The sequence below is a fragment of the Zootoca vivipara genome, chromosome 8 (genome assembly GCF_965207765.1).
Source record: "Zootoca vivipara chromosome 8, rZooViv2.hap1.1, whole genome shotgun sequence".
Lineage (NCBI taxonomy): Eukaryota > Metazoa > Chordata > Lepidosauria > Squamata > Lacertidae > Zootoca > Zootoca vivipara.
This window is the reverse complement of record NC_142591.1, coordinates 29015181-29031291: the sequence shown is the minus strand read 5'-3', so window position 1 is coordinate 29031291 and position 16111 is coordinate 29015181. Positions and strand designations below refer to the sequence as shown.

General features: G+C 41.2%; 1 protein-coding gene across 2 annotated transcripts in view; it reads right to left on the bottom strand.

Annotated features, from left to right (window-relative positions):
* Window positions 1–16111, bottom strand: part of RNF144B (ring finger protein 144B) — a 56802-nt gene that overhangs the window by 16286 nt on the left and 24405 nt on the right. For both annotated transcript variants that reach the window (XM_035125027.3, XM_060277946.2), the window contains exon 3: window positions 7590–7694. In XM_035125027.3, the coding sequence (XP_034980918.1) occupies window positions 7590–7694 (105 nt within the window). The remainder of the gene's footprint in view (window positions 1–7589; window positions 7695–16111) is intronic.

The window sequence follows — 16111 nt, the reverse complement described above, 5'->3', positions numbered from 1 at the left end:
AAGCCTCGACACACAATAACTAATCCTAAAAATGAGTGAGTGAGTGAGTGAATGATTTATTTTAGCTTTAAGCTCATATACACATAAAAATAGGCACAGCGAGACATACTTGCTTTACAATTAATAAAATAAATATAGAACTAAAAATATAATAATTACAGATAATATAAAATTAGGAAAAACGATATGGTAAAAGCTTTCAGGATGCATGTAACAATCCATTTCACCTCTTATTGGACAGAACAGAAGTTACAAATCTTGCCACTTGCAAGGTTACGAACGAATCAGTATCTTGCAATAATAGGGCGAGATGAGTCTCTACTGGAAGTCCAGAGAATTTTTGGACTAATGGACTCAATAGGTTTTTCCGGACAGCACTATACAGAGGGCATGTAAACACTATGTGCTGAAGGGATTCCATCGACTTAAAACCGAAACTCAGCCCTTAGAGAATCTGTGAAGAAGGACGTTGGAGGGAAAAACATTGAACCGCGCTTTAATAAACGCAAAGTGATGGCTGGCAACAGAGAGGGATGATAAATAAGCTGGGGAAAATGAGTCAATGAGAATGTCTGCTGACATTTGCTTCCAATATATCTCCTGTGGTCCATAAGTTCAGAGAGGGGGAAAGAGAGAAAGCGATCACAACAAGGCTTCAATTTTGAATTCAATATCATTTGGCAACTTAAGAGGAACACAAATGTTAAAAAGTAATCTGCCAAAACCAAAGCTGGTTAGTATTTACAAGAACTCAACTGCAAACAATATTCTATTCTGCTAAAACAAATATGAGTAAGCTTAGAAATTTGGGGTACAATTCACCATACAACTGCCAGCATAGTTTGAAACGAATAATTAGTGGTGTTAACTTGTTGGGGCTGCTTTGGGCTGTGCTAATCGGACATCCACACTATGTTTAGCATCAGTGGCAATACAATGAAATGCTCAAAAATCACACAAAAAACCCCACCTTCCAATGAATTGTTTGTTTTTTTTTTGAATTGTTGTCATATCATCACTGAAAGCACTTTTCAACCCATTGTGATAAAACCTTTACTCAAATACCCAGATTTGACACAGAGTAAATTAGAATTAAGTTTCTCAAAATAAAAGGCACTTTCTTTTAATTTTACTGCCAAGTTTACAGTCTCTTGCCACTACTATATAGATTCATACCACTCAGTACATCCAGGACAATCTCAGGTTTGCAGTGTACCTCATTCAATTGCACAAACTTTGAATTCACAAGCAACTTTGATAATATTGGACCAATACCAATAAAAATAGGCTACAGGGAGAACAGGAAACAAAACAAAACAAAAATAAATAATATGAAGACAGTATGACTCACTAGATCATGGGATAATAAACTGAACATGAACCAACAATATGATGCTGTAGCAGAAAAAGTTGGTGTTTATATTACTTAATAAGTTTGTGTTAATATTTTTAAATTATTTGGAAAGTTCTTGTACCATTGTATTTAATTCCAGATAGCCAGTCCAGCTCATATTTCAAATGCTGAATGATATTTCAGAAGACAATTCACAAAAAGATGACAATAAGAAATTCAGGAAAGGTTTACAATGATGATTTTTTAAATAAAGAAATATTACAACAGATTAGGCTACAGGGAAATTTGCACTTTTCAAATATTTAAAGAGGATGTAAAAAAAGGAAGGAAACATATGCCAGGCATTCTCTATGAATAACCATGTTCTACATATTGACCTAAAAGAACACCATCCAATATCAACCCTACAAATGGTATGTGAGACCATGTTGGTGGTGCCACCTTCAGGGGCTATCTGGTTGGTGTTGTCTCATGCCAGGGCCTGTTTAGTGGTGGTTCACCATTTGTGGAATGCCCTCCCTGGTGAAATGTGCCTTTCTCCATCATTAATGAAAACATACCGGACCTGTTTACGCAGGCATCTGATGAATGGACATTGTTCCTGGCAATCCTGAGATCATTGAATAGAGAGCATGTTTTTATAATGTGTTTAACTGCAACTGTTTTAGAACACCTTCGAAGAAGAAGAAGAAGAAGAAGAAGAAGAAGAAGAAGAAGAAGAAGAAGAAGAAGAAGAAGAAGAAGAAGAAGAGTTTGCCACCCCAGGCTCCTTCAAGAGGAAGGAAAGGATATAAATTCAATAAATAAATAAATAAATAAATAAATAGTTGTGGAATATCTGTAGGATCTCTCCCATATCTAAGGTACTAGGTTTATGGCTGAACAACCATAGAAGAACAGCATGCACAAAAGAGACCTAGTTTTTCTCCTCTTGTTCTAAGATGAACCTGAGTTATTCTTTTTAGGAAATTGATTAGCTCATGACTGCTAGATACTACACTGAATTAAGCAGAGAATCTTGGCACATCATAAATCACTGCAATGAAGGGTTACAGATTGCTGTAAGGCAATAGCAGGATAAACAACAATGATCCAATCCTGTTTGGTGCTCATAACCCTCTGTGCCAGAAACACAACCACCCAGTTCCCTATGTCAATGATGTCGCCGCCAGGTCTTGGAGATGGAAATAAACCGAAAGCAGTCACCAAAAACTACTAGATCGTCAGATTTACCAGCCATCAGTCAAGATGGTGGTGGAACAGTCACTCTTTTCTCAGGTCATTCTATCTTTCATTAATTTGTCAGATACAACATGATAACTGTCATAAACGAACTGGGGGAGGAGAAGCAATGAAAGGTGTGGGTGGCTTTCTACTAGTTCAATTACTAGTGCATATCATTCATTGCAGCTGAAAAATATAGCATATGAAAAGCCAAACTATTAAAATAAACTTAATATCTCAAAAACACAAAAGGAGTCACAAGAAAAGGAGTAGGGGTGGATGAATCTGTCAATTTCAGTTTCCCCTTTTTTCTAGTCTTTTTCCACATCCGTTTGCATTTTTAAAAAATAAAATAATGAAAATTCATCAGCATTTTGGTGCTGATCACTTCTAACATATACATTTGTCTGCCATTTTGCCTAATATATACAGTTTTGCAAAGCAACTTTCTGTAATATAATGCATTTTTATGTTATTTTGCTAATCTATGGATTTTTATGCACACTTTGCCCCAGTACATGCATTTTGGCATGCATTGCTTGGCTGGAGAACCGCATTGCAAAATTTAGTGCAGTACAAATGCACTGGCAGTAGCCATGAATTGGCTCTGCTGGTGTGTTTGCACTGCGCTGAGTTGTCAGACATCTTGCCCTTCTCCCTCTTGATAAGCAACAGTGACCCACGTGAAGGGAAGCCAGCAAGCAGCTCTGCTGCACAGGAACACAAGCAAAAAGGAACATTATCAATATATACAGAAGCTGGCAGTTCCACACCTGGGACACAGCCACAAAGAAACGCCTCTCGTATGTTACTCCAGTGCAGCTCAGAAAGAGTCTTCCGGCTCCATTAACCTATTCAGCTACTAACACAAATGTTAGCTTATCGATACCTGCTTTCTGAGTGTAATCTAATAGTGTACAGAACTGTCTTACAAAAGCTAGTAAATGTTAACTAGTAAATGTTCTGGGATAAAAATAGTACCATGCATTTTTTATTGCAGCAAGTTTAAAACAATAATTTTTCAAGTCTTTTTAGCTTGTCATGTCTATGGATAATTCACCTACTGCTGTAGATATTTAAGTGCCAATAATGTTGCATATCACATAATCGAAGGTGGTTTCAGGGAACACATTTCTATAAATCAAGAGCACAGATTTAATTTATTATATTCCCTCCAATATCCCCACTACTTTTGGCTTCCACAGCATGTCACATTATTACCGCCCCTATTCTAACAAAAGCCTGCGCATTATATCCATCATTAAATATTCATATGTTCCATTAAAGAACTCCCTTGCTACTTAGAATAAGACTTTATGGGTTTTTATTAAAAACCGCAATGTATGCGGAGAGAAATGAAATGATTAGATATTCAAAAGTAAACATATTTGGCCAGGGTTCAAAACAAACAAACAAACAAATCCAGAACATTTAATGGAATTTAGGAAGACTACCATGCGAGAGACCGTTGTGTTGACAAGAAAGCATGTACCACAACTTTATAGTTTCAAATTTAATTTGTGAAATGCAGCACTCTGAAACACAAGCACTTAGAGAACACCTCCTCCTATGTGTCCCATTTCAATTTATTTTAAAAGATTCCATTTGTGGCTCTTTGATGCCACCTACGCATCACTATGCAACTCACTCCTATGGCAAATTGTGGCCAAGGCTGAACATCTTTTTGAAACATGCTGAATGAGGCCACCTTCTTGGACTGACTTTTAGGACTCAGTGTTAAGGTAGGATAGAAAAATGGGGAAAGATAGACAGATTTAATTACGTTTTTACTCTGTAGAGAGTGGTTTGCTTGCTTGTTACTGCCCATGTTTCCTTTTTTATTTTTTAAAGGATGGGAACATGCTTCCATTACTGACATGCAGTTATGCTTTTATATATATATATATATATATATTTATATATATATATATATATATATATATATATATACACACACACACACACACACACACACACACACACACACCAAACTAAGCAAATCCTCAGTACACAGGGTGATTGTGTGTGTGTGTGTGTGTGTGTGTGTGTGTGCACGCACGCACGCACGCACGCACGCACGAATATGAGATCCTTTTTACAAACAGCAGATAAATTAATTTGATTCTTCAAGTATCTCCTCCATACATGCACAGTGTACAGAACATTTTCTACATCCCGTCATTCTCCTCCTGAAGTTGCCTAGACAACCTTGTTTGCCATGAATAAGGTTAGCTTCATTTCAATTACAGATTCCTCCCAGGCAAGGAATCAATATGCCTCATAACGGTATATCTTCAGACAGAGCAAATGTCAGGAAATCATCTTGGCAAACAACAGCAAAGAGGGGGTTTTTTGTCAGATTCTCAGCCTCACATCAAGCCTCAGTCATACAATGTCATGATCTTCCTAGATTAGAACTGGTTACAACATCAGCATCAGAATAAGCTACAAGTTTCTCACCCTTGGTTTAAGGGGATAGGTAAGGGTTTGCTCACCAAAACTCACCATTAAGAGGCCTTAAGGAGTTGAGCACATTGGCCAGTTGCCAATCAGGAACGGTCAATAGCCACACACCCAGGTTGCTGGTTATGGGTAGTTTGAATTCCCCCTTCCAGTCATTCCTTATTTTGGGCTACTCTTCCTCTCTAGGTTACCCAAAATGTGGGTTGCATTAACTCACCGTACCTGCTATCTGTAGGTGGGCTATTAGTAACATCACTATGTCCTTGTATGTAATAGAAGCTTTGGCCCTTTTAAGTGAGACTTGTTTGGGACTCCCATTCTTTATTCCCAATCTATTATGGCACAGACAGTGGGTGCTTACCACTGGTAACAGATTCATGATGGGAAAACAGGTGATGAGCCCAGAAATTCCAATGATTTTCAGTACACTTATGAGTTTGTATTCACCATAGCCCAGCAAATAGCCCAACAATGTTGTTGTTGTTGTTGTTTAGTCGTTTAGTCGTGTCCGACTCTTCGTGACCCCATGGACCATAGCACGCCAGGCACTCCTGTCTTCCACTGCCTCCCGCAGTTTGGTCAAATTCATGTTCGTAGCTTCGAGAACACTGTCCAACCATCTCGTCCTCTGTCGTCCCCTTCTCCTAGTGCCCTCAATCTTTCCCAACATCAAGGTCTTTTCCAAGGATTCTTCTCTTCTCATGAGGTGGCCAAAGTATTGGAGCCTCAGCTTCACGATCTGTCCTTCCAGTGAGCACTCAGGGCTGATTTCCTTAAGAATTGATAGGTTTGATCTTCTTGCAGTCCATGGGACTCTCAAGAGTCTCCTCCAGCACCATAATTCAAAAGCATCAATTCTTCGGCGATCAGACTTCTTTATGGTCCAGCTCTCACTTCCATACATCACTACTGGGAAAACCATAGCTTTAACTATACGGACCCACTGTCCAACAATAGAAACCCAACAATAGAAACAGCTTAAAAGGACATACATATCTCACTTTAAAGTTAATATCAGGACTCAGTCTGGAACAATATATGCCAAAAATCATTGGCTAGCTCCTGGTAGCCTGACCCAGACTATTAAGGTTATGGGTCTGTTTGTTTGTTTTTTAATGTAGTCAAGGGCAGATTAGCATGGAAATGTGATCAGAACTCTGTTGGCAAAGCAATAGGCAGCAGTAGGAAGGGCTGTGAAGCTGCCCTATATGCTAATCAAGAGAGGCATCAGGTTGTTAAAACTTTAATGCAATTAAGATCACTTCTTGTCCTTGCTCCTATTCTGTTCAGGAGATTATTATTCCTTATATGCTCAGTGAAAATCATAAATATATAATGAATAATCACCCTGGACAGAATTTAGTACATTCCATCATTCATGGACCATTAAATACATTCTTTGTTGTTTATTCATTCAATTCTTTGCCCCTCAGTCTACAGAGGAAAACACTAATGGCCCATTAATGCATACCCTCATGTGCCCTCTTGCTTAGCTAATTGAAATGGATCTTTAGATTTCAGAAGCTTTATGAACACTACTATCATATTCCAGTGTTGCTTTGTGTTTTCCATGCAAACTTTGAAGACACACACTCAAGACTGACAAAACATTGAAGTGAAAGCTTATGAATACTCCAGGCTCATGTTATCCGAGCAAAAGACCAAGTGGCCTTACCCACACATATTTGCCGATTATGAAATCCAAGTTGAATACCTGACTTAAAAATCATATGAATCTTGCGGGAAATCGCAGGTCCCTCTCTTGTGTGTTCCTTCTAGCATTAAGGAGGAAGTTCTGGGGTGCCATGGTGGGAGGCACAGATGGAGAAAGGGGTGGACAGAGAGGGAGGGCAGGGCAGGTAAAGGAGCAGACTGAAAAATGCTTTAAGACATTACATGAACAGAGTTCATGGAGTCTAGTCTACAAAAGTTTAGGCCATAATAAGTTCAATAGTCAATGCTGAAGTTTCCACCTCTAATTTTACCTGCCGTTTGTCCAGCCTTTCTTCAGAAATCTTGTCAATATAAAATAAGTAGCTTGTGTCCCAACACACAAACACACACACACACACACACACACACACACACACACACACACACACACCCCGCTATATGTATACATAAATACCGTCACTTCTCTCCTGAAAACTATTACTGGTACCTTCTAATTTCTATTCACACTTGCCCGCAGTTCACAATTTAAGCAGCAAGTGACATGTGTAAAACTCTCTACGATTTGTGTTTTACAACCTGGAATGCCATACATATTCCAACATTCATTTTCTAAAGGAGGGCTGATGACATTCAGATTGGGGATGTTCTGGCTTTTAAGCAGACAATTTGGAGACCGCCTGGATGCCAAGTAAACATTTCCCCAGGAAAGGAAAAACAAGAAGAAAACCATCTGCTTGTTTCTAGTTTCTCCTGTCAAGTGGGCCTCCTGCCAAGTAGTCATTAGAGTAATTAAGGGGAGGAAACATTCTAATGTATTCATTATGTAAATGAACAAATAATATTAGAAAGGAAAAGAAGTGACAAATGGAGATACCTCAGTTTCTTGCACAGACCCATGGTTGAGGCACATCATGTCTGGACAAGTGATGGGAGAACCACACCCCTCACGAATAGCCAGCTGCATATACTGTTTCAGGCACTAAAATAAGAAGAAAGTGAAGAAAACATAAGTTACAAAGTGTATCTTAACTAACAGTTAACACTTCTTTAATTGGCTCTCTTTGAGCTTCACTACTCCAAGACCTGCAATTGCGATTGCAAAGCAAAGATTAAACAACGGACTGCAAAAAACCGTCATTGTGTCCCAGAAGCACACGGGCTCAGTCAGCAACCAGGCGCAACAAACGTACATGAGACCAGCGTGTGGGTAAAAACTGACTGCAACTTTATTGGTTACAGATATATCAGAGTTTGGCACCGCACAGAGCAAGGATCTGTTGGACAGAAAGTCTTGCTGGCTGATGCCAGGCCCAGCCTGCCTGCTGGACCTACTCCCAGGAAGCAGACTCTTGATATCAATGCCATGCAGGCTGCTCAACATGAGCATGCAACAGCCTGCCCCAGTCCCCCAAGCTAGAACCTCAGCATTCAGGTGCCACCCCAAGACCCCTTATGGGGATTGCCTCGCTATCTATTGATCCTGCCCTATGCTCTCCCTGGCCACAGTTATGACCAAAATGAACAAATGAAATCGAATCACGTACCCCTGACATGAGGAAGGGGGAAAACCTGACCACCGAAGGCCAATTGTGATGTACAATCCTTCTCAGTCCTGTTAACCAACAACCAATGGGAGTTCACGGCGGGAACCATTGGCCCACAAGAACCATTAAAGCTAAGGGAGTGGCAGGAGGGAAGAGACCACATTGGCAATGTGCTGCCAACATTGCAGACTGTGTGGTCTTATAATAGGACAGCTGCGGACTAGGGAAGAAGTGTTCCCTCTCAAGTGCTTGTCCGGTCCACACTCATCAGGACTCTGAATCAGGGGTGTAGCATGGGGGTGCCAGGAGGGCCGTGTCCCCATGCAAATTTTTGAGGGGGCATGAACTAGGTGCCCCCAAGCAGGCAGCTGCAGCATGGCACAGCTTGGTACTTTTCTCCACCCTCCAAGAGCCATATCGGCTGGGCAGGCGGCTCGGCGCACCCCCGTTTTACTGCGGTGGGAGTGGGGTTGTTTCACCAGCTTCTTCCTTCATACAAGCTCAGTTTGTGCTCAAACAGAGGGAGTGGAAATAGCAAATTAGAAGGTGGGGTCAAAATCGCACAACGTGAATTGACCCGCCACATGGAAATGCCCACAACTACGGGCAGGAAGCAGCAGTTTTGTAAACTAAAATACAAACACAAATGTTCTAAGATCAAATTCAAATGGGGGAACAGTAGATCTGGAGCAAGATGCCTGCTCACCTGTGGATGAGCCCCTGGAAAGTGCTTAACCCTTTCCTTGCTAGCTGTTTTCTGTCCAGAAATCCACCGCACTCTCCAAGCTGTGTTTTCTTTGGTGGGGCTCCAAGTTCATGTTTACACGAATTATTATGCATCTGGAATGCCAGAAGCAGGAAGGGAAAGCAATTGGGCAGCTATTTAAGACTGTGAAGAATGGCTGTCAATGAAAGAGTTAAGGCACATATTGTTGCCACTTCTGCTCAAAATTTCATTACAGCAAGCCTTGGGAATTCACATGTGTGTAACTGTATAGTTTGCCAGTAAAGAAGTGTGTTCTGATCTCACGTTGCTAGGTAATGGCTCAACGAGGCACTTGCGCTCCTCTCACTGCAAGGCCACACCATTATTCAAGACCACTTGTGGATAATCTCTCCCCACATCCACAAGCAAAGGAAGCTGATCACAGTACACCACATGGCTTTTCCCAAGGACACCCAGCCCTCCTTATTCAACACGTTCCATTTCACCTTCTCTACTTCAATACTTTAAAAGGTTTCCAGCTGACTAATTGCAACCCTTATTATTTGGAAAGCAAATGACAAAACGAAAAATAGGACCAATTTTAGATTTTTAACCAGGAAAGGCAGAGGGAGTTTGAGTAAAACATAGGCCAAGAACAGAAAATCAATACATACTATAAACAAATACCCTAGGGTGTCTAGTGTTATATGTTACAAAAGCACATTATTTTAATCCAAAGCACATTGTTTTAAATCAATCAAGCTGATATTTGCATATTTGACAGAAGGGATCTTCTGATAACCAGAATTTTGATCCCACCTGCAAACTTCATCTACCAGCTTAGCCAAAAACACTCCAGCGGTGTGATTCCAGGAGTACCAGACGCACTTTAACCCAGCACCTGTGTTTCCTCTGGGACAATAAGACACAACAGGGATTGCGGTATCTTTATGCTATGTGGTTTATTTACACATGTATACAACTTTAAGCGTACAATGGAGGGGTCCACAGCATTCCTGCCAAAGAGATTCTATCTGTCTCATACACATAGCATTGCTTCCAAGAACAGACATCAGCATCTCTCTCTCCAGCACACTGCTTACTAACCCCCAGATTCATATCAGTATTTATTATGCTAAATGTAATTCTGTAAAATGGTGGTTATAAATACATAGCACAGGCATCCCCAAACTGCGGCCCTCCAGATGTTTTGGCCTACAACTCCCATGATCCCTAGCTAACAGGACCAGTGGTCATGGATGATGGGAATTGTAATGCAAAACATCTGGAGGGCCGAAGTTTAGGGATGCTTGACATAGCATAAGCACAGGGAATTGTGAGGTGACCAGGAGTCACTGGTCTGATTTGTATGCAATTCTAAACTGTGTTTTAGCACTATATGGATGTCAGCAAGCATGTGCAATGGCTACTTCACTCCCACTTGCAGTTGGGAAGAGCCTTCTGTCAAATTTACTTTTTGTTTCAAAACCAGGAATTCTGGCTTACAACAAGCTATGGTTAGTTGCTAAACAAGCAAACTTCAAACCCTGGGTTGTGAAATTTACTTGTTTAACAACTAACCATTGTTTGTAAAAAGGATTCCCAACTCATTTGTAAACAAGGCAAAGTGATGGTGTGATGCTAAGCAGATATTATTTTAAACTGCAAAAGATCTCAGCAAAAGACCTCCCAGGTACATGTGAGGACTGCACGTCACCAACAATTTGATCAGGTTCACTGAACTATCACACTGTAAAGGCTAAAAAAGGATGCCCTCCCCCACTAGATTGAGTATCGACTGACAGTGCAGAGGCCACACCCTCTATTTTTCAAATGATTTTTCATCACTAGGTCCTTCATTGGTAGATTGTACATGGCACAAGGAGCTTTTCTTCCTTCTTATAGCCTAATAGCCCCACTCCTACAGAGACGGCATGAAAGGCCAAGAATAATTTTCCTCTGTTGGTGAACACACACAAGTTAATCAACAATAGCTATCTAGGTAAGTAACAATTAAATTAACTTCTGGAAGCACACTAGGGCAAAATTCCATCTTTTTTTTTTAAGTCTTGAAAATACACCCTTCCATGAGGCCATAAACACTAGTATGTCCTTGTGCCAGCATATAATGGGTGTGCTCCTTATACTTGTTACTAATGCACATTTCCAAGTTAAAGTCATATTACGAACAAGAGGTTTTATTTTTAAAAACAAAGTTTAAGCCAGGCATCCCCAAACTGCGGCCCTCCATATGTTTTGGCCTACAACTCCCATGGTCCCTAGCTAACAGGACCAGTGGTCAGGGATGATGGGAATTGTAACCCAAAACATCTGGAGGGCCGAAGTTTGGGGGTGCCTGGTCTAAGCTCAAGCTACCCAAATGTGGTAATTGACTACCTGTAACAAAGTGAGGAGGGGGGGGGAGAGAATTTGGGATAAGCCTTATTTAAAATCTCTGAATCATTATGACAGTGTGTTTGTGCCATTACGGCTTTGAGCTGCACATGTTTTCCCTACACAGGGAAACATTTTGCATCCATGCACACTTGTAATCTGTAACAAAGTACAGTGGTACCTCGGGTTACAAACGCTTCAGGTTACAAACTCCGCTAACCCAGAAATAGTACCTCAGGTTAAGAACTTTGCTTCAGGATGAGAACAGAAATTGTGCTCTGATGGTGCAGTGGCAGCAGGAGGCCCCATTAGCTAAGCTGGTGCTTCAGGTTAAGAAGAGTTTCAGATTAAGAACGGACCTCCGGAACAAATTAAGTTCTTAACCATAGGTACCACTGTAGTGCAAGCATATATTGCACTATGATTATACATGAGTGTATAGTGTATAGTTATTATCATTCTGCCCGGACACTGAGGTCCAGCATCGAGGGCCTTCTGGCGCTTCCCTCGTTGCAAGAAGCCAAGTTGCAGGGAACTAGGCAGAGGGCCTTCTCGGTGGTGGCGCCTGCCCTGTGGAACGCCCTCCCAACAGATGTTAAAGAGGAAAACAACTACCAGACTTTTAGAAGACATCTGAAGGCAGCCCTGTTCAGGGAGGCTTTTAATGTTTAATAGATTATTGTGTTTTATTTTTCTGTTGGAAGCCGCCCAGAGTGGCTGGGGAAACCCAGCCAGATGGGCGGGGTATAAATAATATATTATTATTATTATTATTATTATTATTATTATTATTATTATTATTATTGGTGTGGACCAGGATTTTTTTATTTGAAAAACCACAATGTAAGCATAGGTGGGGACATAGCAAGTTCCTTGCAGATAGTTATGTTTCCTCAGACTAGTTTCTCTCTCCCCCTCACCCCTCAGTCTTGTTGCTATCTTCAGGACAAAAGAGTGGTTTCTAAGGAAACAACTTATCAGCCAAGTCCTCAAGGCTAACCTGAAAGCTCTATGAACAAACAATAGTCGGAACATGGAGCATAGCTCTTGCTTGTTCCTGCATCAACATGTCAGGAAGGAGATGTCTGCCCAAGACAATAGCACATTCTTCATTAAGGAGACCTTTCCCCACAAAAACCAGGTTATTCATCTCCAAAAGGTACAGGGTCTATCCTAGACCACACACTTATTCCAGAATCCAGGTGGGATGTTTTTCAGGAAATACTGGTGTCTAGCCACTTCTTGGTTTCACCTTCACTAATAAGGAAAAGGGCGACTTCTTCACATTCTGTAGTGTAAACTGCCTGTAGCACGCAAGCCACTTCTGCAGTCTCTGGGAAATCAAAACTTTATAGGTTTTTATTGCCCGTATAAAATTCAGTGATAAACACTCCAGGTTCTCAATTTACAAACCAGGTCTTGAGAAACTCAAAGCTCACTATGACTTACAGCTCTTACTATTTCGATGCCTATCCAAAATTTGTCAAGGGCTGATTTAAAGTATCCATATGAATTTCATTCGAAATGAAAGAAAATGTTTTCTGAACAGCTGGAAATGGTTGAAGACAAAGCAAGGTTTCCCAAGGTATACATTAATTCATCTCTCTCTCTCTCTCTCAATCACACACACACACACACACACACACACACACAAAACAGGCTTCTGGTAAAACCTGCTTTTGAAAAGGGAGGGACTGACCTGAGTGTACACAGTACAACCAAAACCCCTCTTACAAACTACCTTTCAGATCTCTGAAAAACCATTACACAGATCACTGGCACATTGTTACTTATTGGCTAAGTTTTGGTTTAACCAATGTTTTGGAAAGTGTGGACAAAGTTGAATTGCCTTGAAATGCAAGCTGAATTGAATTGCTCCTCCATCTCTAGCTACAAACCTAAACACATTCTAGAATGTTAGCCCTAGTGAGAATTATCAGTACAGTACATTTAAAGACTGTAGCTGGGGTTGCTTCCCTTTGGAAGGAAAGGTGAGTGGAGACTTTAAAGATTTCTGCTAGTGGAAAGTCCTGCTAGTGGAAGGCTGCGCAAGGACTTCTACTAGGGCATCAGGGCTTTCCCCCTCTGTCCCTCTGCCCCATACCCCTCCAAACTGGCTGGTGGGGGTGTCAGTACAACACAGGGAAGGAGAGGGGCAACATGCTGGCTAGCGCTGAGGAAAGGCCAGCCATAGAGCTATATTGAATTCCTCCCAATACCATCCTTTCTCTGGCGCACTGTATTAATCTGCTTCTGTTCCATTCGTTCCTTCACACATATACAGATATCTATTAAATCATCTTTCGCTGCAGGGATGGAAAGCTATGCTGGCTTTCCCATATGGAACACTGCAGAGTGGTCTCTGTGTCAAACACTGAGACAGAGGTATCGGGTATCCAGGTTGACCAGTTTTCATAACAGCCCCTGTAGTCAACCCCACCAGGTGGGGGAAAAAGAGTACATAGCCAAAGACCCAATTTATGAGCATCAGGATGATCACAATTCCTGGTCAAATAAACTCAATGCCAGGGAATAAACCCCACTGAACCTAATGGGGCTTGCTTCTGACTCCATGAGGTCCCACTTCTCTGTGTAAGAACCAGGATAGCACTTTGTACTACCACAAGTGATGGGATGTGGTCTCTGAGTGGTTGAAGACTGAACGGTAGGTCCAGACTTTAGGAAATAGGTGCATTATTTGGAACAAGGTGATATTTTATTACTATTTTATTTTTGTGTTGGTATTATTTTCTCTTCTGTTTAGTTATCCCTGTTAGGCTACCTTATTTGCATTATGTTAAATAACGTTGCATGGACCGATCTTTTTGAATTTACTTGCTGATATTACAATTCTTTCCAATTTTAGTTCCAAATACATTTCTGAATTTCTATCAAATGAACAATACTTTGCTGTGAGCCACTCTGGACACAACTCTGTGGGTGAGTGGAAGACAAATAAACAGGAAACGATGATGTATTGGAAAGGAAGCTGAGCTTTTAACTGAAGAACATCAGCTAGTTGAAATGCAACTTCTAGCTTTTAATTAGAAATGCAAAACAATCTTGCAAGGACATGTTACTATTTAAACTGCTATGCTAATCTGTCACAGCAGCAAAACTTAAAAGCCTCATCACCTCATTCACTTGCCAATTACCTTGGCACTCCAGCAGAGAGGTCATCACTCCTCCTGCTCTGAAAAAAAGTCCCAGAGCTGTGCTCCACTCCATTCTCCCTCCTTTACTGACATTATTGCCATAAACTTTTGAATGAAAGCTGATGCTCATATAAAACATTGTGCCAGCTCCACAGCTTATCCAAATGGCAATGGCTATTTATAAGGTAGCCGCACACAACACCCACAAGCTGTAGTTTGATATTTGCTACATTAGTTAACTGCAGCAGCACCGTGGCCCACAGTGTTAGAAAGAGGCTCTTTACATACACGATTCACCCAATCCCTAGATCTTATATGGTCTTGTTCATCCAATTTTCCCTACATAAGGCAGCAAGGAATTGTAGCTCTGTGAGGTGGGAACTACAGGTCCCAGAATTCTCTGGAGAAAGTCATATGTTTAAAATGTGCATAGCTGCCAAGTTTTCCCTTTTCTCGCGAGGAAGCCTATTCAGCATAATGGAAAATCCCTGAAAAAAAGGGATAACTTGGCAGCTATGAAAATGTGTATTGAATGTGTTTAAATGTATGGTGCGGATCCGCCCACAGAGTGTCAGTGCTCTCTGTGGAGTAAACATGGATAAACAAACTTCTCTGAACTCAATGGTGCCTTCATCTAGGTATTGTGGGCAAAATTCAGCAAATGGGGAAATAACCCATGCTTTTTTACAGACATGCATTCACCAATTTGACCATAAATGCCTCTTTGCCACACTTACTATTGCAATTACTTTGCAATCTTCCCAAATCCTACTGCACCCAGACCATTCCAAAAATGATGAATCATTCCACTGCCCTGTAGATATAAACCCACTGCCTATTTGTTATGAGCCTGGCCTACTGTTTTATGCATGAAAAGAAGCAGCACAACAATGGGCCAGCTTACACACAATTCTAAATTAAACTGTGGCTTGGTGTGAATAAACAAATGCGTAGGTTCGCAGGGAGGAGGTCATCACCACTTCCCTGTACCTGTGTTCCTGCTTCTTTGAGCTAATTCATGACGTTGCATCTGAATCCAGGCTCATTGTTTTGTCTCCCCCAGACAAACCATAAGCAGTAAATAAGAACCTTTCATTACAGCTTGCTGTTTATCTGGAGCAAAAAAAACCTTGTGTTCAAGTTCAAATGCCATGCTAAGCCAAATTTTGGATTAGCCGACAGCAGCAAGACCAGAGGAAGAGCAAAGGGGCTGCAAACCTCTTTCTGGGAACCCATGAATTTGCTTGTTGGCACTAAACCATAGCTTGGCTTAGAGTGATGTGCAAGTCTGTTCACCTTTTATCTGGTGTACAGCGTTGCAGCCAGTCAACCGAGCCTCAACAGTTTTCTGGCGTAGGCGGAGGTACGCTGCCTTCCTCTCCTGTGTCACAGCCGGCCGTGTCATCTGTTCCCCGGGGACAGCTCCAGCCAATCTACAGCCAGAGTGGGCCATTTAATTTCGGCACAGTCAGCTCCCTCTTTCTTGCCTCTTCATCAGATCACCCTACCCACCCACCCTCTTTTCATGCTTTGCTCTGATATGGCCTTGCTATGGCAGTTGTCGTTCGCCATGTTGTTGGGTAGGAATTTTTTCCAT